The sequence below is a fragment of the Nyctereutes procyonoides genome, unplaced genomic scaffold (genome assembly GCF_905146905.1).
Source record: "Nyctereutes procyonoides isolate TBG_1078 unplaced genomic scaffold, NYPRO_anot_genome, whole genome shotgun sequence".
NCBI lineage: Eukaryota > Metazoa > Chordata > Mammalia > Carnivora > Canidae > Nyctereutes > Nyctereutes procyonoides.
Window position 1 is genome coordinate 14,505,485 of NW_026575122.1, and position 22,677 is coordinate 14,528,161.

The following is a 22,677-nucleotide window of genomic DNA, read 5'->3' on the forward strand; positions in this document are numbered from 1 at the left end:
CAAGAAGATTTCAGCCTTTATTGCTTTGTGCAGCCCATCCATTCTTGGTTCAAGGGCAGCTTAGATATAGAGATCCCAGTTCAGATACGCACAGGTAATGACACCCATTACCTGGCAGCACGTGTAAGATAAGCCTTTCTGTCCTCTTCTGTGCCATCCTGGTAGAGTCAGCTACATCTTCTCTTCAATTAGCAAGTAGGATTTCATTCACTGAGGGAAAAGTGTCATCAAAGCTCATGTGTCTTGGTGGAGTTGTTTTTTGATGTCATGCTTCTAGTCCTTAAATCTTTAGATTTAAAATCAAGAGAATCATTTGACATACAAAAAAGTCATCTGTTTTGAAACTTGAAAGCTATTGACCAGTATATGCACCTGATCTGTAAATAAGATGCTACTTAGAAGTGTGTGTGTGCATGCGTGTGTGTGTGTGTGGGGGGGGGTACAAAAGCTCCATAACTTTGAAGGGTAAATACCCAATGCTAAAACATAAAAGAGAGAGCTTTTTAGTGCATAGCAGGAATCTGACCACATGTGAAACAACATAGCTTACAGGGACATAGAGCTTAACATATTCTACTTCTCATTACTTGTGACTCAGGAGTATCTTCTTTCAAGTAAATGGTGAGTCATGGGGATATGTAGAGGGGGAGCTTCTTTCTTACACATAATTCCTCTTTGCTTCCAGGATTAGTCAGATTTCTAGAAAAGAAAAAGCCCTTGAGACCAGAAAGAAGGAAAGACGTGGAGAGATTACAGTTTATGGGCCAGGCAAGCCTAATAGCAGCAATGCACTAGCCTCATCTTCCCCAGATTGCACTTTATCTCTACAAAGACATTGGACAGGGTGTTCTATTTCCTTGCCTTGGAAAGGAAGAAAAAGTTATAGATTTCTTTGCCTCAAAGCAATCTTCTAGAGAAAGCAATTGTTCCCTCCACATCAGTATTTTATCAGAATCAAGATTTAATGGTAAAATAAAAGGAAATGAATCTTATTCTCCCAATTGTCTAGCATGCACATATTCCCAGTCTTTCTTCTTCTTCCCCTAATGACACTTCACTGGATCTTAAAATGTGGTTTTTCTAAGAAGGAATTTTATGTCTTCAGGATGCTTTTTCAAAAACAGAACTTCCTCTAAGTGTCAATGTTCTTCTGACATGAAAATGATGCTGCCAATTTTTGTCATTTATATATCATTCTGAGTGGACTTTTTTAAAAAAGAGAATGTATGCTGACCTAGTTACCTTTCCTCCCTACCACATAGCACAAAATTTAAGACAGCAGGCTAGGCACTACAGCCATAGAACAGATAGAAACTTGGTCCTATCAATGGTCCCACAGAGGGACTAAACTCACAACTGTGTTAAGAAACACCACATCCTGGGGCACCTGGTGGCTCAGTCGTTTCAGCATCTGACTCTTGATTTTGGCTCAGGTCATGATCTCAGGGTCATGAGATTGAGTCCTATGTTGGGCACCATGCTCAGAAGGGAATCTGCTTGGGATTCTCGCTCTCTCCCTCTGCCCTTTCCCCCTACTCTCTCACTCTCAAATAAATGAATAAACTAAAAAAAAAAAAAATCCACATCCAGCTCTATTAGACACCAAGGGCATTTTGTTTATTAGTCTGCAAAATGTCTTTAAAGCACTGTCTTTGTTTCCACAGGAAATCAAAGAATAGGTTGGTTAACACAATTTTAAGATTCAAAATTATACACAAAGAGATATTGAGGTACATTGCCATGATATATTATTAAAGTGAATAGTGGAAACTATTTCCTTTTAATTTCACTGGGAATTTCCATGTTTCCATTAAAATTGTTTACTTCATTATAAAAATGATACAAGTGGTTCTAAAAAATTAGAACCTAAATTGAAATTCTAAAAAAAAAAAATCATTCTTTCACATTTTACCCATGTAACTGATGAAGTTATAAATCCTGGAATACCATGTTTTCACATCATTTCCCCCATCCCAAGCTAATGAAAGGAAGAGAAAAGGAGTGATTACAATTAAACACAGCTTAGAGTTGGGGGGAGAGTGATTTGTGTTCAGAAATCAATGTGTTTACACAGACACCTGGGGATTTTGAGTCAAACCCAGGGGTAAGCTAATCTGATTCAACTCTCACATTCAAAAACTCTCTGAAGAATACTAAACAAAACCATGTTATTTTAGGCATACTTTCTAACTATTGCCATTTATAAGTAACAACTTGAAATTCTGCTCTGCATTACCTATCTTTTTAAAAACCTGTTCTAAACTTATTTGTACTGTGTCAATTATGTGAATAAAATAAGAGCTGAGAAAATCTCCCTAAGAGAATGTTTTTTGCTAGAAACCTTGTCCTGCTACCTTCTGAGCTTCTTGAAAATGAAAATCTCTGTGCCTTCCAGATGACAGCCACTTTTTTGGTGGAACCAAAATAGCTTTCTCAGCTAGAGCGCTGTCAGTAAGAGTTCTGACAGAAGATTTGGCATGCAGGAGGAAGGTGAGCAATGGTCCCGTGGTAGGAGGTTGGGTGGGAGCACCCCACTAGCTAAGGGAGCAAGGCAGGAGGGGTACTTGGAAGACAGTGCCCTCCTAGACGCTAGGCCATGCGTGAGGAAACCAATGGGCATTTCTAGAAATGACAGATAATCTCGGAGAAGGGAATCATTAACTATGCAATATGCAGGAAACTAGAAGGTTTCCATTTGTGAAAGGAATCCAACACATTTACATGCGGAGGATTTTTGCTCCCTCTAGTGGTAGGGTAGCAGCCTTTGAAGTGATATGCTATCACTGCATAATACTGCTTCATAAAAACAAAGATGTGCATTTTGCCCATAAAATGAGGATTTTCATTAGGTATGCTGCTCTCTTATGATGGTTTTCAGAACACCCCCAACACTTCATGGGAATGAATTGCCTCCTGACTCTGCTGATTACCAGTGGCAAGGTAACAAAGATTTCCCTTTCCTTTTGGCTAAAAGATGCCAGTGCTTACTTGAGATACAGGATTCCCCTTTCCTCTGCAGTCCCATCAAAGATGCAACCATGCTATGCTCATAGGCAACTTTCCTGACTCCCAGTCTGAGCCAGAAAAACCTGGGGAGCTAAATGAGAAACCAAACCTACCCAAAGTAAAGGCGGGAAATACGGAAACTCAGAGGAAAGATACTAACTAATACAGAATCTGAGGAGTGATCTGACCCTTGATACAAAGGTCCATAATTAGCAATGAATTCTGGAACAAATCTCCACCTCTGCTTTGCGGTCACTTATTTCTCTCATTTTCATTTTTGGCCATGTGAAAACACTTCTGGTGCATCAACGTGGATCGAGGACAGTGGATGGAAAAAAAAAAAAAACAGAAAAGATGGGAAAGAGTAAATAATGACATTTTAAGGACAGTAACTAACACTGCCTCCCTAGAGGGATTCAACCGCATAAAATATCATCATTGTGCAAGAATATTGATGGAAACAGATCATAGGTTAGAGCTGTCCAATCAACAGGTTATCGGGCAATAACTGAAAATCTACCAGTGTGAGATACGCAGGGTATGCAGCTCTTTCACCTGCTCCATACTCAAAGTTGGGCATCAGTGATGCCTCCGTGACTTCGCTTGTGTGTCTCCAGGGCAACCAAATTCATGTGTCCCCCCCCCCAAAAAAAATATATATTTATTTTCTAGTTTCTTTATGTCAGTGACTCACTGCACCAGCCACCCATTTGCAGTAGCCGGAAGTTCGGGGGGGTCCCTGACCCCACCTAGCGTCTCACCATCAGGTTCAAGCCATCTCCAGGTCCCTGGGTCTTAGGGTGTCCCCCCCACTCTCCGTCAAACGCATCCTCCACGCTGCCCTGCTTCACTCCACAAATACTTCTAGGGGGCCCACTCTGCGCTGCGGTGAGACTTGGCTGAATAAGGCAAGTTCCCCAGATTCTTAAGTAGCTTGTGGAGGCGGAAGACACCCACAGCGGGGAGTCGTGAGCAGGCCGTGGGGCGGTAAACCGGGGCGCTATCCTAGAAAACGGCCGGGTGGCTACTCAAAACCGTGTGCTCAAGTGCACGGGGGGGGGGGGGGGGGGGAGGGGAGGGGAGGGGGGAGGGGAGGGGGTCCGCCGGGCTGACGGCATCTGCTGTCGAGGCTTCCTCACGTACACGGGAAGGTGCTCCCCAAACCGACCAAGCGCGAGAAGGAGACTCCGTCGGACGCACCCGAGGTACGCTCGAGGTCGGCAGGTCCCCAAGCGCCTCCGCCCCACCGCAGCGCTTACTACGTGAAGGGACGCCGTGGAGTGGACTTGCCCGCGGGGCGGCCGCGCGCCTCGCTCGCTCCTCCTCGTCCTCGGTGCCCAAGATCCGGCCCGACCTGCGGCAGGCGCGCGAGGGCTGGTGGCGTGAACGCGGGCGGCAGCAGCGCAGCCGGAGCAAACAGCTGAGCGCGCCTGAGGTCCGACGTCTCCGCTGACGCGTCAAGTGCACTTAGTTGGGCGGCGAGGCTAACCAGGGCGCCCAGTCCCGGCCGGGTTCCTGAGCTTTGATCTCGCGCGCCCCGCCACAACCCTCTCCAACTCCCCGCTAGGAGGACTCGCACCTCCCGACCCAGGACCCCTCCCGCCCTCTCCTCTACTTCTCCTGCCCCCCGCCCCCCCACGCCTCCCCACGCCTCCCCACGCCAGGGTTCCGGCAGCCTTGGGGGCGCAGTGCGCACCGGGAACTGTAGTCTTCCGGTGCGAGCCCAAGGAGTTTTAGTCCGGTCTAGAACTACGCTCCCCAGAGAGCCTCGCGGCAGGAGCCTCTATCACCTGACCAGGAGCCGGGTGCGGCAATGGCGGCGCCCATGCTTCGCGGGTGGTGGTTTGCGAGGCGTGGGGCTTTAGCCTGCGTTGACGGCGGGTCTCGCCATGGAAGAGGGGCCGCGATTGGGTGCAGGTCCAGCGGGCAAAGGGGACAGAGCTCCGTGGCTCAGCAGCCCCTCATCACGGCCCAGAAGTCCGGGAAAGGGTATACGATTCCATACCATTACTGCCCTCTTAAGTGTGAGGTGGACCCGCGGGGCTGGGGAGGTGCTGTCCAGGACAGCCCGGCGTCAGTCTAGACGTCGGTGGTGGGCGGGGAGGTATGGGGAGTGGGGTGGTGGTGGGCTATCACCTTCAGCCCTGAAACATATATGAAAGCACAAAACTAGCTCTATCAGCCCCGCCTCCACACATAAGACACTCTCCAAGAAGGCGTATTTGGGGGGAATTTACGAGCGTAAAGTCGCAGATCTTTTCTTGAATGTAAGACTGCACACACAAAAGAGTGGATTTAGTCACCTTACTAATAGGACTAGCAGTGGGTCGCTGACGCCAGAAAGCAGTAACTTATTTAATAGCAGGACGATGGGACAGCAGTGATCTAAAAGTACAAAAGGAGCCTTTACCTACAGACTCTAGCAAGTGGCGAATTAATGTTATTAGTCAAAACACCACCTGTCTGTGGAGGCATTTCATGTTGAACGTGTTTCTAAGGAGGATGCAGTCAATACCAGAGATCTTCCCCCTGATTAGAATTTTGCTTGTTTTGTGAGATGTCCTCTAAACAGCTGTTTATACTTTATAAGACTTAAATAGTTTCTTTTTAAGTGCTGAAACAGAAGGCGCGTTTTTAGGAATCCTTTAATCCTTTGAGAGAGTTGAGTTGGCATTGTTTTTGCTTTTCTGTTGAAGCAACAGAGGGAAAATGTCCAGAAGCATTCAGCTTCTATTCTTTCATAAATTAGATTGTCTGACTGTAAGTGGAAAGTATTTTTTCTCTCGTGGGACGAAACTACAAAAATAGTTTTGAGCGATGTTTTAGCGAATGCAGAATTTCTGATGGGTTCTTCATTGAATTCCTCTCAATTGTCAGCAGTGCTTCCAAACTTTAAAAAGAAGGAATTAATCTTCTTACAGAGTACTATAGACATAGAATTTCATGTGTTGAAATGATTGAAACAAGACCCAGTGCATGTAAACAAAAACCTAGACGATAGAGACAATTGCTAGGGAGAAGAGCAGAATAGGAACAGAGTATGGAGAGAGCGTGTGCAAACAGACATTGTCCAGGATATGTGGTTTCAGAAGGAATAAGCACACTTAGAAGAACCTAAGAGTGAGACCTGTGTGTGGAATGCTCATATATGGACCCAACAGAGTAGGAGAGGTTCTTACAGCATTTAACAGCGTTTTAGATTTGATAGCAATCAAGCATAAAAAAGGAACCTGAAACTATATCCAGGGAACTGAAAGTGATTTGGGGAACCAAAAAAAAAAAAAAGAAATCCACATCTGATGGTTTAATGTTTTCATTTGCCCCAAATCCCAGGAAGAGTATGATTTAGTGATGATCTGTTACATCTGTGTCACTCTGGTCATTTTACTTGGAAGCCTTTGGTATAAAATGAGTTCAAAACATGACAAAGAATTTCCCTTCCTTTTTAAATAGGTTATACAACTACACACCATTATTTTTCTAGTAGTAGAAGTATGATTTTTATGTTACTTCTAAAAATGTTTGCAAGGTCAGCTTTCATTTACTGAGTTATTAATTGCTAAAGGGCAGTTAATCTAGAAAATGCTGCTTTTCACTGAAGTCAGCCAAGCAGACATCACTTGATAGCCATTTCTAAATTGTTTCAAGATTCCAAATTGTCCTTCATGACCTTCCTCGTTGTACAGTGAACTCTCCCTATGCCATGTTGTAAATGAATTTTATTTTGCTGGCCCTGTAGACGGTCATGTTGAATTACTTTTGATTCAGTCATCGATAAAATGTGACATATTTTTTAAAAGAATCAAAAATCTTAATTAACACAAATAGCAAATTAACATCTGTGGTTTAGGATCATAGAAATTCATGCATAAAAAAATAAAAAAAAAGAAATTCATGCATAATGGTGGATTTAACTATTTCTTAACCATTCTTTCTCTTTAGTGAACACGAATGGGCAGCTGTGGTCGGTTTGGAAATTCATGCCCAGATCTCTTCCAACTCTAAACTCTTCTCTGGATCTCAAGTCCAATTTGCAGCACCTCCAAATTCTTTGGTATCTTTCTTTGATGCATCTCTGCCTGGAACTCTCCCGGTAAAGTTTTTTATTTAATCATATTTTCATTAGAAAATGTTTCTGTTTTATTGGACATAGGTAGTGATTTCCTTGTTTTCACATCTGGCATGACTCTTAGGAAGTACTTATTTAGGGAATTTTGGGTGAAAGAAGAACTAAATGTTTTCTAAAGACCCATCTCTATAATTCTGCTTCTAAGTCTAAACATCATCCCTTTGTTCATACATGTATTCACTCATTGCATGCACATTTTAAAATGTCCACAAAATACCAGACACTGTGCTATGAAGTGGAACTTGAAGGTGACTGACAATCCTTTTCTTTGAGGGGTTTAAAGGCTAGGTAGGGAGAAGTGTTTTGTACTAGTGTCTACTTACAAACAAGTAGAGTACTGTGTAATTATGCCTGTGAAGGTATGCCTGTGTAGGCATGGTTTTGGAACCCAGAGGAAGAACACCTAATTCTGTAAGAGAAGGATTATTGTGATAAATTGAGGTACGAGTATGATTGGAAAGCTTGTTGGAAGAGGTGGTGTCTGAGCTATCTGAGAAGCCAGATAGGAGTTAGGCAGGAAAATGAAGGAGGAGGAGGAGTCTAGTCACAGGAGACAGCGTATGATGCATGATATTATAGTGTAAGGTCAATAATGATTATGATTATTGGAAATTAAGTGGTTGATAATGGAGAGAACAAGTCAACCACAATATACATTGAGTTAACCACTCACTTATATGCTCATTTTCACTTAAACCCAAGGAATGACTAGGTCTAGTGTACTCATCAGCAAGATTATCCCATAATTTCATATAGTTGGCTGAATTTTGAAGAAAAGGATGGAAGGAACAATGTGAATATTTGAGGTAATAAATAAATCATAGTCTGTCCAGGACATATAGCATCAACTGGGTGTGGGATTTCCTGCCATCCTTGGAGGGAATGTGTATAGATGGTGGTGAAGGGGGAGGGAGGAGGAGGGACTGTCATGGGTGATTTCTGTATTCTCTAACATTGAAATACAAGTGAAAGCTGGTTGACTTGACTGAGGCAGCAGTGTACTTTCCTCAGAGTCGCTGTCCAGAGTAGGAGGTTTGGGGCCGTGCCTCCAATGTGTCTGCTATACCCAGGGCTTTGGTTATATTGCAGTAGGATCTCTATCTTGGAATTTTTTTTCTTATTTGTGCTCTTTGTTGTGGAGGACTCCCATACCTGCAAACCCTATCCAGGATCACCTTTGGTTTGCTCTTGAGTCTTTCTGGGGGAAAGACAGATAAAGGGATGTCTGCCCCTCCCTCCCTCTGGCTTAGAGTTTCTATCTATGGAGAAATCATTTTTGTTTGGGAAGAGTCAATTTTTCAGTTGCAAGTGTATGCGTTCTTTTTTGGGGCAGAGATGCAGATATAGGAGAAGTAGAGTAATATCTATTCAGACAAGTGAAATGGAAAGCAGTTTATCACAACTCCTCTCCTTTTTTTCTTTCTGAGCTAAAAACATTTTTTTTCCACATGGTAGTTCATTATCAAGAGACTACACATAACCTCTGAGTTCTTTTTAGGTTTTTCCAGCTGGGAATATAGTATCCAGCAAAGTATTTATTATAGTTCACATTTGGAAATAGATCTATCTGCAGATAGGAATGTTTTCCATAAATAGGCTTTTCGGTTGTGGCTAAATGTGGTCAAACATTAGAGACAACTCAAAACTAAAATGTCAACATACTTTGAAAGACTTCTTGCTATACACCAAAGAAGGTGCTTGCCCAGTGATAAGCATAGCAGTAAAACAGTGAAGGTGTTTGGGACATTTGAGGACTGAGAGCTTGGCTTATATTAATTAAATGACAGTCAAAGTTTAGATACCCAGTTTTGCTTGAGCTGGGATTTGTTTTTCCTCTTCAGCGCCCACTACACTCACGATTTAAGGAGCCTAATGGGTTATTCTCTCGACAGAGTTAATCTACCTCTTGTTCCAAAATGTTTCTGTCTTTAAAAGACCTATTTTAGTATGTGAGCAAAATTACAACAAAACTACCAGAATAGAACATTGTCACTCCCTGTGTTTTACCTATGTAAATGTATTGAGACATTTAGACGGTTGCTCTCCTCTCAGCTCTAAGATGCTATATTGATGCTGTGGTATTCTGACTCTGCATTTGGTTGTTTTTGTACACAAAAAAATGGTGACCGTTTGTCAGATACACTAATAAGATAAAAAAACTATTGTTACTGCAATAAAGTGTTTTTTATTGTATTGTAAAGCAACAACATTAACTGCAAACATAAATAGGCTTGAACATGTGCATTTTAATCTGTCTTTCCTCTCACCCCAAAGAAACCCTACTGAAATTACAGTAAAATAATTTAATACTTATAAAACCTGTGTGAAAATAGGAGACCAGAGTTTGTGAGAGATGGTAGATGGAGGAGGGACTGACTTAGCAGAGCAGAGTTAACTATAAGCCAAGAAAGAGACAAATAGCCTGCAGAAAGAGCCACTAGTGAGAAATAAGATGTCATGCCCTGCATAGCCTCAGAAAGCATCTGGATATGGGATCCCTAGGCTTTGCAGAAGGCCAGGGGGAGGTGGAAATAAGGGATTAATTCAGGAGTCTGAGCAGTTAGAATTAAGGTTGTCTCCTTGACCCTCTGCAGCTACCCCACTCCAATAGGAATCTGTAGCTTGGGGAGAAATTCAACTGGTGACTCACTCCCCCTGGGGACCCCAGGCAGAGAAAAGGCACCAGTGTAAGACAGTGTCTGCACCGTAGACTCTAGGACCTGCCCAGTGTTTTTTTTTTTGACCCTGTTTTAAGAGCCCAAGTGACCTAGTATAGCCATCTCTCTACTCCCTCTCCTCTGCCAAGCAGGAATCTGCAGGAACTTGTTTGGAGATTATATGTCTCTGGAGGGAAGAACTTCAGATACTGACACTTGGGTGGGGGGGGTCTCTATAAAAAACCTGCCTGGCCACTTGATTGTCCTAGAATGGAGGCCATCAGTCAACAAGCCCTAGGTACTTAAATAATTTAGAACTTTTAATCAGCATTTTAGTAGCTACTTCAAAATATAAACCGATGGCCAACAATTACTATACATATGAGGAAGTTCTCCAACATAATGGACAGAACCCAAAATCAAAAGACTAAAGAAATAAGAAATAACAGTTAATGCACAGGGTAAAAGAATACTTTGAAATTAGGAGCGTCTGAGTGGCTCTGTGGTTGAGCATCTGCCTTCACTCAGGGCATGATCCTAGGGTCCAGGGATCAAGTTCTGCATCAGGCTCCCCATAGGGAACCTGCTTCTCCCTCTGCCTATGTGTCTGCCTCTCTCTCTCTATCTCTTGTGAATAAATATTTTTTTTAAAAAAAGAATACTTTAAAAAATTAGAAGTTCTTATAAATATTTTAAGAGAAGGTAGCTGCATCTTTGAGATAAGAACATGATACCACTTTTTAAAAATAAAGAATCAGAACAAAAATCTCTCAGAAATTAAAATTATGATAGCAAAAAAAAAAATCCACAAGAGTTAGAAGATAAAGTCAAGAAAATCTTCCACAAGGTGTACACACATACAATGAACTGGACAGTAGGGGGATAAAATAAGAAAATTAGAGACTCAGTCTAGGATGTACAACATCTGATTCTTGGGAGTTCCAGAAGACAGGAGAGAGACTGTAGACAAGGGGAAGCTCTCAAACTACACAGACTAATTTCCCAGAACTGAAGGACCTGAATGTCCAAGTGGAAAGGGCTTGCCACGGACCCAGTGCAAGGAACAAAAATAGTCTCATGTCTCATAGACAGGCATGTCATCATGAAGTGTAGGAATGCCGGGGATAGAGCTAAGGTACTGGAACAAAGAAGAAAAGAAAGGTCATATGCAAAGGACTGGAAAGTTCATTGGACTTCTTAAAAAGCAGCACTTAAAGCTGTAAGAGAATGAAAGAGTGCCTTAAAAAGAACTTAGGAGGAAAAAAAAATTCTAATTTAGAAGTCTGTATCCAGCACTATAAGTTGTGACAGTAGAATAATGATATTTTCAGACAGTTGGCTTCTCAAAAATTTGGCCTTTCACCATCATGAGAACCTATTGGAGTAATGGAGAGGTTCCAGATTGCCAGCTCTGCAACAGGCCTGGGGAATCTGGTGAGAAAAGAGGATGGATGGCTGTAGAACAGAATGGTTTCAAGAAGAAAAAATGTAGTGGGGTGGGAATAGCAGATATCTAATGTTTGTGTAGACACAAGGTTTTACATATAGAATCTTTGAGAATAATAAGCAATAGGTAATAAAATATGAAGCAGATGATGAAATGAAGACCCATCAACTCCAGAAAAGCAAAATGTTCAAGAAGGAAAAATCAGAGTATACTTAACAGCTCAGCAGAGAAACATAGAACCAACTACTGATTTAACAAAAACTGAGATACAGCTAGGATGTTGAGAAATAAACTCAGTTCTTATCTACCATTATCAGAAGTTACATTCTAAATTGATAAAGCAAGAAAAAAGTAACATAAGAATGTGTTCCAGTAACATTTTTGGCCACATATCAGGGGAGGCCTCTTTCTCCTTTTCAGGCCCTAAGTTGGTTGGTTGGTTTTTGTTTTAGATTGTTTTTGGCTATTGGTACTTTTTTTTTTTTTTCAGTTTTTAAAAATAAGGCAATGAGTGAAAGATTTAGAGCTCTTAAGAGACAGATTATTAGTCAAAAGGGTTTTCAATGAAGTTTTAAAAAAAATTTATGTAAAGGTAATATTAAGTAATCAAATATTACCTCTACTGGTTTCTCAGCCTTCTGCTGGTGAAATATCTTTTTTGTTCCCAAAGTCCAAACCATGGCAGGCTCCAACGTCCCACACCTGTAACTCCCACCTTTACCAAGCTCTTGGAAGGAATAGGCTCCTCCACATCCTAGATTATTCATACCCAAGTCCACACATGTGGTGGAAGTATCTGCTTCCCTGGGGCGAAGTGACTGGTTTGAGTGTTTGAATGTTACTCATCTTACCATGGGGTTGCACTCAATGATGACCTATTTTGTTCTTGACTAGAAACGGAATGAAGTAGCAATCATGAGTAAATTCTTAAGAGTAAGATAAAAATTTTGCAAAATATCTTGCCTTATAACAAATTATCTCTTGGGAATGGAATGGGTGAAGTCTTGGTGTTCCGTGTTCTAAAACAAGAACACTGTGTCACTGGGACAGCTATTAACTCTCTTTTTCCCAGATTAAGGAAGGATTGTCACATAGCAAATGGCCAGCAGCCTTGGCCAGCACGTGATGGATTTTCCAAAGGCCCCCTAGCACTGCATATTACTTAAAAATAGGAAGATAAATATGACAAGACAGTTCAGAGATCTGAAGATAGTCATTGCCAGGAAACAGGACTGGCCGACAAGGGTGGCAGGACCTGCTGATTTTCATTATAAATAATTTCAAAATGCTTGCCTTTAATAAATTGTTAAACAATTAAAAGTTAGTTTTAAAGGAGTAACATAGAAGGAGGAAGCTGTTGACAGAGTCAGATTCCCGAGAAAATAAGGTATCCTCAGAATACAAGGAGAAAGACAGCTTTTCCTCTCTAATCTCAGGGAAGATGTATCCCTCCACCCCATGGGTAAAGGTGACTTTTTAGGTTGGTTGTGGAAGGTTGAGGAAGCTCCCATCTGTTTGTTTGTTTTTCCTTTCCTAGCAAACACCGTTTCTTATGTCTCTCTTTTTTTGGAGCTCTTTCTTGTCTGAGTCAATATCCCTTGCATTCTGGGCCTGTGGGTGATGCAGTCTCTGTTTTTTTGTGCCTCCAATTGTTTCTAGCTCTTGAATGATAGTACAGAATTCTAAGTTGACAGTTATTTCCCCTCCGCATGCTGAAGACATGATTCCATTGTCCTTGGGCATCAATTATTCCTGATGAGTCCACATCCTTTGTAAGTAATCGGATTTCTGTCTCTGGTAGCTTTAGCCAGGACATGTCTAAGTGTGGATTTGTACTCAGTACTCCATATGATTTTTTCACCCTGGATTGTCCAGTATCTCTCTGGGATGAATTCATGGCAGCCTCTACGAGGGCCCATTGGGCTTTATTAAATGAACTCTTTTTATGTTACTGTCACCCAGGTTGGATAGTGCCAACATTCAGGTGCCACACCCAAGCCAGGTACAGGGCCAGGGGCTCTGATTTCTCAAGACTCTCTTTTCACCTTTGGCTTGAGGCAGGTGGCCCCCTCCCTATCAACTCCTCCGGTTGGTGGCAGAAGATTTTCTGACTTGACCAGGATTTTGTGGTTCCCAGTTGTCTCACAGTCTTGACTTTTGCTCCTTGGGGGGGCTTTAAATCGCCAACATCTGGTGTCCTAGCCTGGTTAACAATAATGATAGTAAAACCAACTAACATTTACTGAGTGCCTGCTTGCTATGTGGCAGGCACCGTTCTAGGCACTTTCTTCATATGTGCTAACTTATTTTAATATCATGTTAACTATGTCAGGCAATTCTCATCATCATCCCAATTGGAAAGTAAGCGGAGGAGCTGGATGCAAACCCTGTAGTCTGGCTTCCAGGTTCATACTGTAACCCTTTACCATCCTATCTCTTATGGTTTCCCTTGGGTGATCCACAGCTTTAAGCTCCTCTACTGCCATGGGCCCCAGATTTTCTTTCTCACTTTTGAGCTGTGTGTGTGTGTGTGTTTATAAATTTATATGTTTGTATAAATGTATATATAGATACAATACTCGTTTTCATCCCCCTTCTCCCTCCCACTCCCAGTGTGTCTGTCCCCCCAGCTGTGTATCACTCAGGCTGCTGTTTTTAACCAGTGGTTAGAAACCCCCCAGCCCCATTCTGATTGATGACCCTTCTGAATGTTTCTTAGGACCACAAGCATTTTTCTTCTTATTTTGCCTTTAGTTTTAGAATTATATGAAATCCCATCATAAATCTTCAGACTGAAAAGGTCATTCAGCCCATTTTCTTGCTTACAGGCAGGATTACAACTAAACTAAGGACAGCATTCTTTGTTTTTATTAGCAGGAATTCAGCCTCATTCATTACTTTGACCTAGTAAAACCTCTTACTCTAGTACGGAATCTTCCTTAATTTATTAAGTAATTCTAATTAAATAATTGTAATAAATAATGTCCATAGAATTTAGACAGAATCTTAGGTTATCTGCTTATAATTTATTTCCAATTTATCAGCGTGATTCTAATTTCTCTACTTGTAATACTTTGCACATGAGATGTGAAATGGGACGAAAAATAGGAAAGAAAACATATTTGTTTGATAAAATGTCAAATTTACAAGTCTGTTTGTTTCATAATTTGTTAATGTTTCTGGTAATGGTGAGATTTCACCATTTCATAATTTCATAAATCACCTGTTTGTTTAATAATTTGCTAATGTTTCTGGTAATGGTGAGATTTTTAAGTTTGTTTGAAATTTATGCATATGCAAACCTGCTTGATCATACATACACACACACTCTCACTCACGCTCACTCACTCTTATTTGAAATGCTTGCCCCCCCCCCCCCCATGTCAGTCCCTATGAGAGAGAAAGCAAAGAGAACATTGTTGCCTCTGCTGATGCCAGCTGGTAGGTTGCTCAGCTATGGACCCTAGATAACCACTTCTGATAATCAGGCTGCACCACAATTAGGTTAATTAGAAAGTAGTGACTCTGCTCTTGTTTTGCTGGTTTGAAAGCTCTTATCTGTACGTAACACAGAACCCCCTAGTAACTATGAATATCTGTTGTTTCCAGAGCTGGGGAAAGGGCTTTTATAAAAGCTCTTTTCCATGCGTGTATGCAAGAGATTCTCCTCTTTTCTTAGGATTGGCCTGTCTAAAAAAGCATTTGAGGTTTTACAATATCAAAGATGTTTGGAACTGGCTCTGGTAACTATGGAATGAAAACTGGAATAGTATTTACCACATTTTACAAAACTTTTCTTTGTGCACAAGAGTGTGTACAGTTGACCCTTGAATAACATAGGCGTTAGAGGCACATAGTCGAAAATCCTACTAATAGCCCACTGTTGACCAGAAACCATACCAGTAACAGTCGATTAGCACATATTTTGTTGGTTATGTGTATTATATACTGCATTTTTATAATAAAGTTTCTAGAAAAGAAAACATTAAAAAATTATAAGGAAGAGAAAATATATTTACAATACTGTATGTATCCAAAAAAACTCCATGTGTAAGTGGACCTGCACAGTACAAACCTGTGTTGTTCAAGAGTTAACTGTATTACTATTAGTAGCAAGAGAAAGGGAAGTGAAGAGGTGGAAAAGTAGGATGTGAGTAAATCTGATAATGCCTGCCCTCTGGAAACTAACAACAATGAAGAGACCATGCTTTATACTAGAGATTCATATTTGAACATGGCTGCATATTGTACTGTAAGGGACCTTGCCCCTTAAAGAAATGATAATGTGAATGCTTTGTAAAATACTTTGAGATTAACTTAATTATTAAATTTCTTATGGCATATTTATTTAAAGTTAGCTATCAACATCTTGGCTCTCTGAACACAGCAGATACTGGTAATAATTTTTGTTTTGAAGGACGTAATAGATTTAGAAATGCTTGTTCTAGAGAGCATTCGGCTGAAGTGCTTTGCTAACTCTTAATTCTAAATGTAATTATAAAAATTTGTTTTTAACTGAAAACTTCTAAACGAAATAGAAATTCAAGGACACAGTATTAGGGAAGTGTTTAAATGCATACATTTATAATCAGATCTATATTTACCTCTCTGTCCATTCACACTAGATGATGTTTAGTTATTTGACTAAGAAGACGAAATGTGACAGTTTTCTATTAATTTTTTTCCATTTCAGTGATTTGCTTTAATATAATCTGTAGAACTTATAATTACATTGTATTCTCAGACTTTAATCTTGCTAGTCACTCTCCAAGTCACTTTGATAGTTTTCCTTCATTCCTTTGTAAAGTAGGGTGTTCCACAGGTGAAGGGTTTTTCCCTGTGACCCTTGTCCCTATAAATGTGCTGTGTCTGTGAGCTCATCCACACAAATGTGGAAAGGTTCGGCTCTTAAACTCGTCTGATGGTCCAGACTTGCCTTATGACATCATTAACTGGCTGTCTCCCGTGAACTCAGATGACTCCTGATGGTGATGGACTTACATGGTCAGTAGGCAGCATGCCCTCACCTCCCCTCATGTGGGAAGCATTTGACTCCTTCCCCTGCCATGGATCTTTTCCCAACTTTCCGTGGATTCTTGAGAGCTTCGCTCTCCGGAACAGTGTTCACCTCTCTCACCTCTGTGGCAGTCTTGCCTGCAGTATTCTCCACATGAAATCTGACTATAATAATGCTTCTACTTTGTATCAATATATTTTTGTTTCATACAGTTGATTGACTATCCTATTATATATATTGTTTATAGGGATTTTTGTGTTTGATTATAAATTTCTAAAAAGCAGTTTATAGATCTTCCTTGGGCCACTTGTCAGTACCCTGTATACAACATATATATAACATCCTTAATAAATATTTCTCTGTATAATTACATATACTTACATGCGCATACATGAAGAGTCCACTTGAAAGAATGTTCTAAGTCTTTAAAACCCTTTTAATATTTTTTAACTTCTTTATGGGAATCTTTCTAAGATTGATTGATTTCAGAGAGAGAGAGAAGGAGTATACACATGCATGGCAGTGGGGAGAGGGAGAGGGAGAGAGTCCTAAGCGGACTCCTTGCTGAACCACAAGGCTCACTCTCGTGGTCCTGAGATCACAACCTGAGCCGAAACCAAGAGTCGGATGCTGAACTGACTGCACCACTGAGGCCTGAGGCACTCCTTAAAGTTTGTTTTGTTTTGTTTTTTTTTTGTAATCTCTGCACCCAACATGGTGCTCAAACTAACAACCCTGAGATCAAGAGGGGAATCTTAATAAAATGCATTTTAATACTTTCCCACTTTCACATAGGGCGTACCTAACTTACAAGCCAACCTTTTCTTGATTACTCAAGGTTATCAGCAGCATCAATTATTTCTCAGTATTGTTACATAATGTTGCCTTGGAGGGCTGTTAAGGTGTGTACAGCTATCTGATCCTACAGTAAATGACTAAAATAGCCATTCTTTTTAGGTTTCCTGTTATAGGCTTTTTCCGTGTTATTACAGTCATCTACCCTTCACCTTTTTAAAGCTACTGTCAGTATATTTGGCTCAGGGAACCCCTACTTGTTCATTTTCCACTTCTCAATCATTACTTCTGATCTGCTCTAGCCCAAAAAGCCTGATTATCACTTGTTAATGTAAATAAAGAACAAGTTTCTGCACAGAGACCTGTCCATCCTACAACATAAACTACATAAATGGTATGAATCTTGTTAGCTTTTTAAAGTTATAAATAGTATGAGAATGCAGTAGAAAGAGATCCTGGAAATTATTCAATTTAGTCCTTTTAATTTATAGATGGGAGAACTGCTCTTGTGACTTGCCCACAGTCACACAGTTGCTCAGTGTCCCAGTCAGATTAGAGCTCAAGTTTAGCTTCTAATCTGTATTCCACCATAATTGGAGTTGCTGGTAGGTGCTATTATTTTGCAGGTATGTGTATATTTCAAAACATACCATTGATAAATGTATATGTTCTATGTTTATAGATGTGCATCCAGGGCAGCCCGGGTGGCTCAGTGGTTTAGCGCCGCCTTCAGCCCAGGGCCTAATCCTAGAGACCCTGGATCGAGTCCCACGTCAGGCTCCCTACATGGAGCCTGCTTCTCCCTCTGCCTGTGTCTCTGCTTCTCAGTCTCTCTCTCTCTCTCTCTCTCTCTCTCTCTCTCTCATGAATAAATAATGTGCATCCATGTGTTGATAGACACATAGGCATGGACTATTCAGCATTGACCCTGATCATGTGCACTGTTTATTACAACATTTACTAGGTGAGAGATCTAAATCTGGGGAGAGAGAAAAGAGGAAGAGTGCTGATTCAGAAGAAGAAATGGATAAAAGGAGACCTAACCTAATAAGACTGACTTCCTCCAGACCTACCATTAAGAGGCAGCCCTAACTGTGGGCAGCTCTCAGCTGTCCATATCACTATGCAAATAGTGATCAGAATGGAACATTCTTTTAGGATCTTTGCTGTATGTTTCATCCAGGAAAATTTTCTCTACACTTTCTTTTGATTCACAAATTCTCTGTTAAGTCTACTTGGCTTTTTAACATATCCATTGAGTTTTTTTTATTTTACTGAGAGTATCTTCTATTTATAGAAATTCTGTTTTCCTCCTTTAAATGTCTCCTGTCTTTTTGAAAATATCTTATTCCCTTTATATGTGTTTACTTCTTTATTTCTTTAGTAATTTTAAATCTACATATTTTATATAGTCTGTGTTGTGTTCAGTAGTTCTGTTACCTGAAGTTCTATCTTGCCCTGCTTTTTGTGTGTCTGCTGATTCTGGCTAGGTGATCTTGTGTATTTTGTAATTTTGAATTATGAAGTTGTGTTTGACAGGGCTTTATTAATGGGAATCTTGTGGCTGCATTGAGAACCAGTCTCTCCAAGGAGCTTTTACATTGGCTTTTGCCAGATGCTGCAGATCTAAGCCATTTTTCATGTTTATCTCTTAGCTTGGGGGTCCCTAGACCACAGAGTTAATAAATTTGAACCCCAAGTCTGCCCGAGAGTAGATTTGTGACTTAATTCTTAGGGAAAACTTTTGTGTTTTGTTTTAATCTGAAGTCTGGGCTGAGACTTTATTAACATTGCAATCTTATAGGAGGGAACAGAGGTTGTAACCATGGAGGTAGGGCTGCACCCAAGGCTATGAATGAGGGTGACTCAGAGACTCAGAATGGGGCAGGGAAGGCATTTATATACCTCTTTCTGGCTTCCTTTCTTCTGCCACCAAGATATCTCTCCTGTCTAATTGCAGTTCTTTATACCAGTGAAGGCTGAGATCTGTACACATCCAAGCTCATATTGTCTGTCCTTTTGTCACAGACACAGATCAAGTGATTGATTGAGCTCTTCCAAATTTCTCCTAGTTGTACTAGGGTGCAAATTCTCATACATTGCCTTTATTTTTCTTTTTACTGAAGTATAGATCATATACAATATTAGTTTCAGGTGTACAGCAGTAATTCGATGTTTATATATGTTATGAAATGATCACCACAATAAGTCTAGTTACCATCTGTCACCATACAGAATTATTGTAATATTATTGACTATATTTCCTATGCTGTACTTTTCCTCTCATGACTTATTTATTTTATAACGGAAAGTTTGTGTCTCTTGATCCCCTTCATCTATTTCACCGATCCCCCGTCTGCTCCCCTCTAGCACCCACCAGTGTGTTCTCTGTGTATATGACTCTCTATTTTGTTTATTCATTTGATTTATTTTTTAGATTCCACATATAAGTGAAATCATACTGTATTCATCTTTGTCTGTCTTTACTTACCATAATACCTTCTAGGTCTATCCATGAAATGGTAAGATTTCATTCTTTTTTATGATTGAATAATTTTCCATTGTTATATATACCACATCTTTATCCATTCATCATTTGATGAACACTTGCATTACTTTCCTGTCTTGGCTATTGTAAATAATGCTACAGTGAATATAGAGGTGCATATATCTTTTCAAATTCATGTTTTCATTTTCTTCAGATAAATACCCAAGCAGTGGAATTGCTGAACTGTTTGGTAGTTCTATTTTTAATTTTTTATACTGCTTTCCATAGTGGCTGCGCCATTTTATATTCTCACCAACAGTGCATGAGGGTTCCTTTTTCTCCACATCCTCACCAGTGCTTGGTATTTTTTTTGTTGTTGTCTTTTTTCATATTAGCCATTCTGACAAATGTGAAGTAGTATCTTATTATGGTTATGATTTACATTTCCCTTAAGATTAGTGATGTTGAGCATCTTTTTTGTGTGCCTGTTGGCAGTCTGTATATCTTCTTTAGAAAAATGTTTATTCAGATCCCCTGCTCATTTTTTAATTGAATTGTTTGTGGGGTTTTTTGGTTTTTTTTTTTTTTTTTTTGGTGTTGGGTTGTATGAATTCTTTATATATTTTAGATATTAGCCCTTCATCAGATATGTCATTTGGAAATCTCCCATTCATAGCTTACCTTTTCATTTTGTTGATGATTTCCTTCGCTACCTTAAAAGCTTTTTAGTTTGATATAGTCCCATGTGTTTATTTTTGCTTTTTTGCCCTTGCCTGAGGAGACAGGTCCTACACACACACACACAGACACACACACACACACGTATTGCTAAGACCAATGTCCAAGAATTTACTGTTTATATTTTCTTTTAAGAGTTTTATGGTTTCAGATCTTACATTTAAGTCTTTAATCCATTAGAGTTTCTTTTTTGTATATGGTATACAAGTGACCTCGTCTCATCCTTTTCTATGAGATTGCCCTGTTTTCCCATCACCAGTTATTGTAGAGACTATATTTTCCCCATTGCACATAATTGCCTCCTTAGTCATGGATTAATTGACCATATAAGCATGGGTTTATTTCTGGACTCTCTATTCTGTTCCATTAATCTATTTTTATGCCAACATCATATTGTTTTGTTCTGTTTCTTTTAAGATTTCATTTATTCATGAGAGACATAGAGAGGCAGAGACATAAAAAGAGGGACAAGGAGGCTTCTCACAGGGAGCCCAATGCAGGACTCGATCCCCCCAGACCAGGATCATACCCTGAGCCGAAGGCAGACGCTCAACTGCTGAGCCATCCAGGTGTCCTTATGCCAACACCATATTGTTTAGATTAGTATAATTTTGAAGTATAATTTGAAGTCTGGGAGCATGATACCTCCAGTTTTGCCATTCTTTCTCATGATTGCTTTGGCTATATGGAGTCCTTTGTGGTTCCATACAAATTTTAGGATTATTTGTTCTAATTCTGTGAAAAATGCTGTTGGTATTTTGATAGGGATTGAATTGAATCTATATATTGCTTTGGGTAGTATGAACATTTTAATAATATTAACTTCTAGTCCATGAGCATGAAGTATCTTTCCATTTATTACCGTTCATGACCTGAGCCTAAGGCAGACTCTTAACCAACTAAGCCACCCAGTTGTTCCTCCAGCTTTGCTTTTCTTTTTCAAGGCTGCTTTGGCTATTCAGGGTCTTTTGTGGTTCCATATGAATTTTAGAATTCTTTGTTCTAGCTCTGTGAAAAATGCAGTTGGTATTTTGATGGGATTGGATTAATTCTAGATTGCTTTTATTCCTTCATTGACCTATTGGTTGTTTAGTAGTATGTTGTTTAGGCTTCACATGTTTGCATTTTTTTCCAGTTTCAGACTTGTTTTATGGCTTATATGATCTATCCTGGAAAATGTTGCACATGCACTGAAAAGAATGTGTATTGTGTATCTGGATTGAATGTTCTGTGTATATTTGTTAAGTCCATCTGATCTAAGGTATTGTTTAAGGCCACTGTTTCCTCAGGGATTTTCTGCCTAGATCTATCCATTGATATAAGTGGGTTGTTAAAGTCCCCTACTCTTACTGTATTACTCTCAGTTGTTCCCTTTATGTCTCTTACTATTTGCCTTATATATGTAGGGGCTTCTATGTTAAGTGCGTATGTATTTACAATTGGTAATTCTCTTGTTGGATTGACCCTCTTATCATTATGTAACACACTTGTTTGTGTTTTCTTACAGTCTTTATATTGAAGTCAATTTTGTCTAGTAAATGTATTATTATCCTAACTTTCTTTTTATTTTCATTTGTATAGAATATCTTTTTCCATCCCTTCATTTTCAGTCTGTATGTTTCTTTAGGTCTGAAGTGAGTCTCTTGTAGGCAACATAAATGAGTCTTGTTTTTGTTTTTTAAATTCATTCAGTTGCCTTTGTCTTTTGGTTGGAGGATTTAGTGCATTTACATTTAAAGTAATTATGGATAGGTATGTACTGATTGCCATTATGTTGTTTTCTGTTTGTGGTTCTCTCTGTTCCTTCTCTTCGTTTGTAATGACTTTCTTTAGTGTTATGTTTGGATTCCTTCCTCTTTATTTTTTGTGTATCTAGTATAGGTTTTTTAATATTATGAGGTTCATATATAACAATCTAGGTATTAGCAATCAAGTTGATGATCACTTAATTCAAACACATGTGGAAAACACTATTTTTACTTTCTCTCTGCTGTGTTTTTTGCATTTGACTTCATATTTTACATCTTTTTGTTTTGTGTATCTTTTAAGTAGTTATTACAGATATAGTTAATTTTAATACTTTTATCTTTTCACCTTCATGCCAGCTCTTTAAGAGTCTGATCCACTACCTTTACTATATGTTTGCTTTTACCAGATATTTTGCTTTCATAATTTTCTTACTTTTCTTTTTGACTTAAAGAATTTCCTATAAAATTTCTTGTAAGGCTAATTTCGTGGTGATGAACTCCTTTAACTTTTTGTTTGTCTGGTAAACTCTTTTATCTCCTTCAATTCTGAATGATAACCTTGCCAGGTAGAATATTTTAGGTTGTAGGGTTTTTCCTTTGAACATTTCCAGTGTATCCTGCCACTCTCTTATAACTTGCAAGGTTTCTGTGG

General features: G+C 39.7%; 1 protein-coding gene and 1 long non-coding RNA gene across 12 annotated transcripts in view; one reads left to right on the forward strand and one right to left on the reverse strand.

Annotated features, from left to right (window-relative positions):
- LOC129516788 (uncharacterized) overlaps positions 1–4,582 on the reverse strand; it is a 76,703-nt gene extending 72,121 nt beyond the window's left edge. For 7 of the 11 annotated variants that reach the window (XR_008665869.1, XR_008665871.1, XR_008665870.1 and 4 more), the window contains exon 1: positions 112–4,034. This is a non-coding gene — a long non-coding RNA (uncharacterized LOC129516788). Of the gene's footprint in view, positions 1–111; positions 4,035–4,149 lie in introns of those variants that run through there. The other 4 variants (XR_008665872.1, XR_008665867.1, XR_008665865.1 and 1 more) reach the window with 4 other exon arrangements.
- Positions 4,583–4,812: 230 nt separating this feature from the next.
- GATB (glutamyl-tRNA amidotransferase subunit B) overlaps positions 4,813–22,677 on the forward strand; it is an 89,353-nt gene continuing 71,488 nt past the window's right edge. The window contains exons 1-2 of the mRNA XM_055336261.1: positions 4,813–4,995; positions 6,949–7,099. Coding sequence (XP_055192236.1) covers positions 4,820–4,995; positions 6,949–7,099 — 327 coding nt within the window. The 5' untranslated portion in view covers positions 4,813–4,819. The remainder of the gene's footprint in view (positions 4,996–6,948; positions 7,100–22,677) is intronic.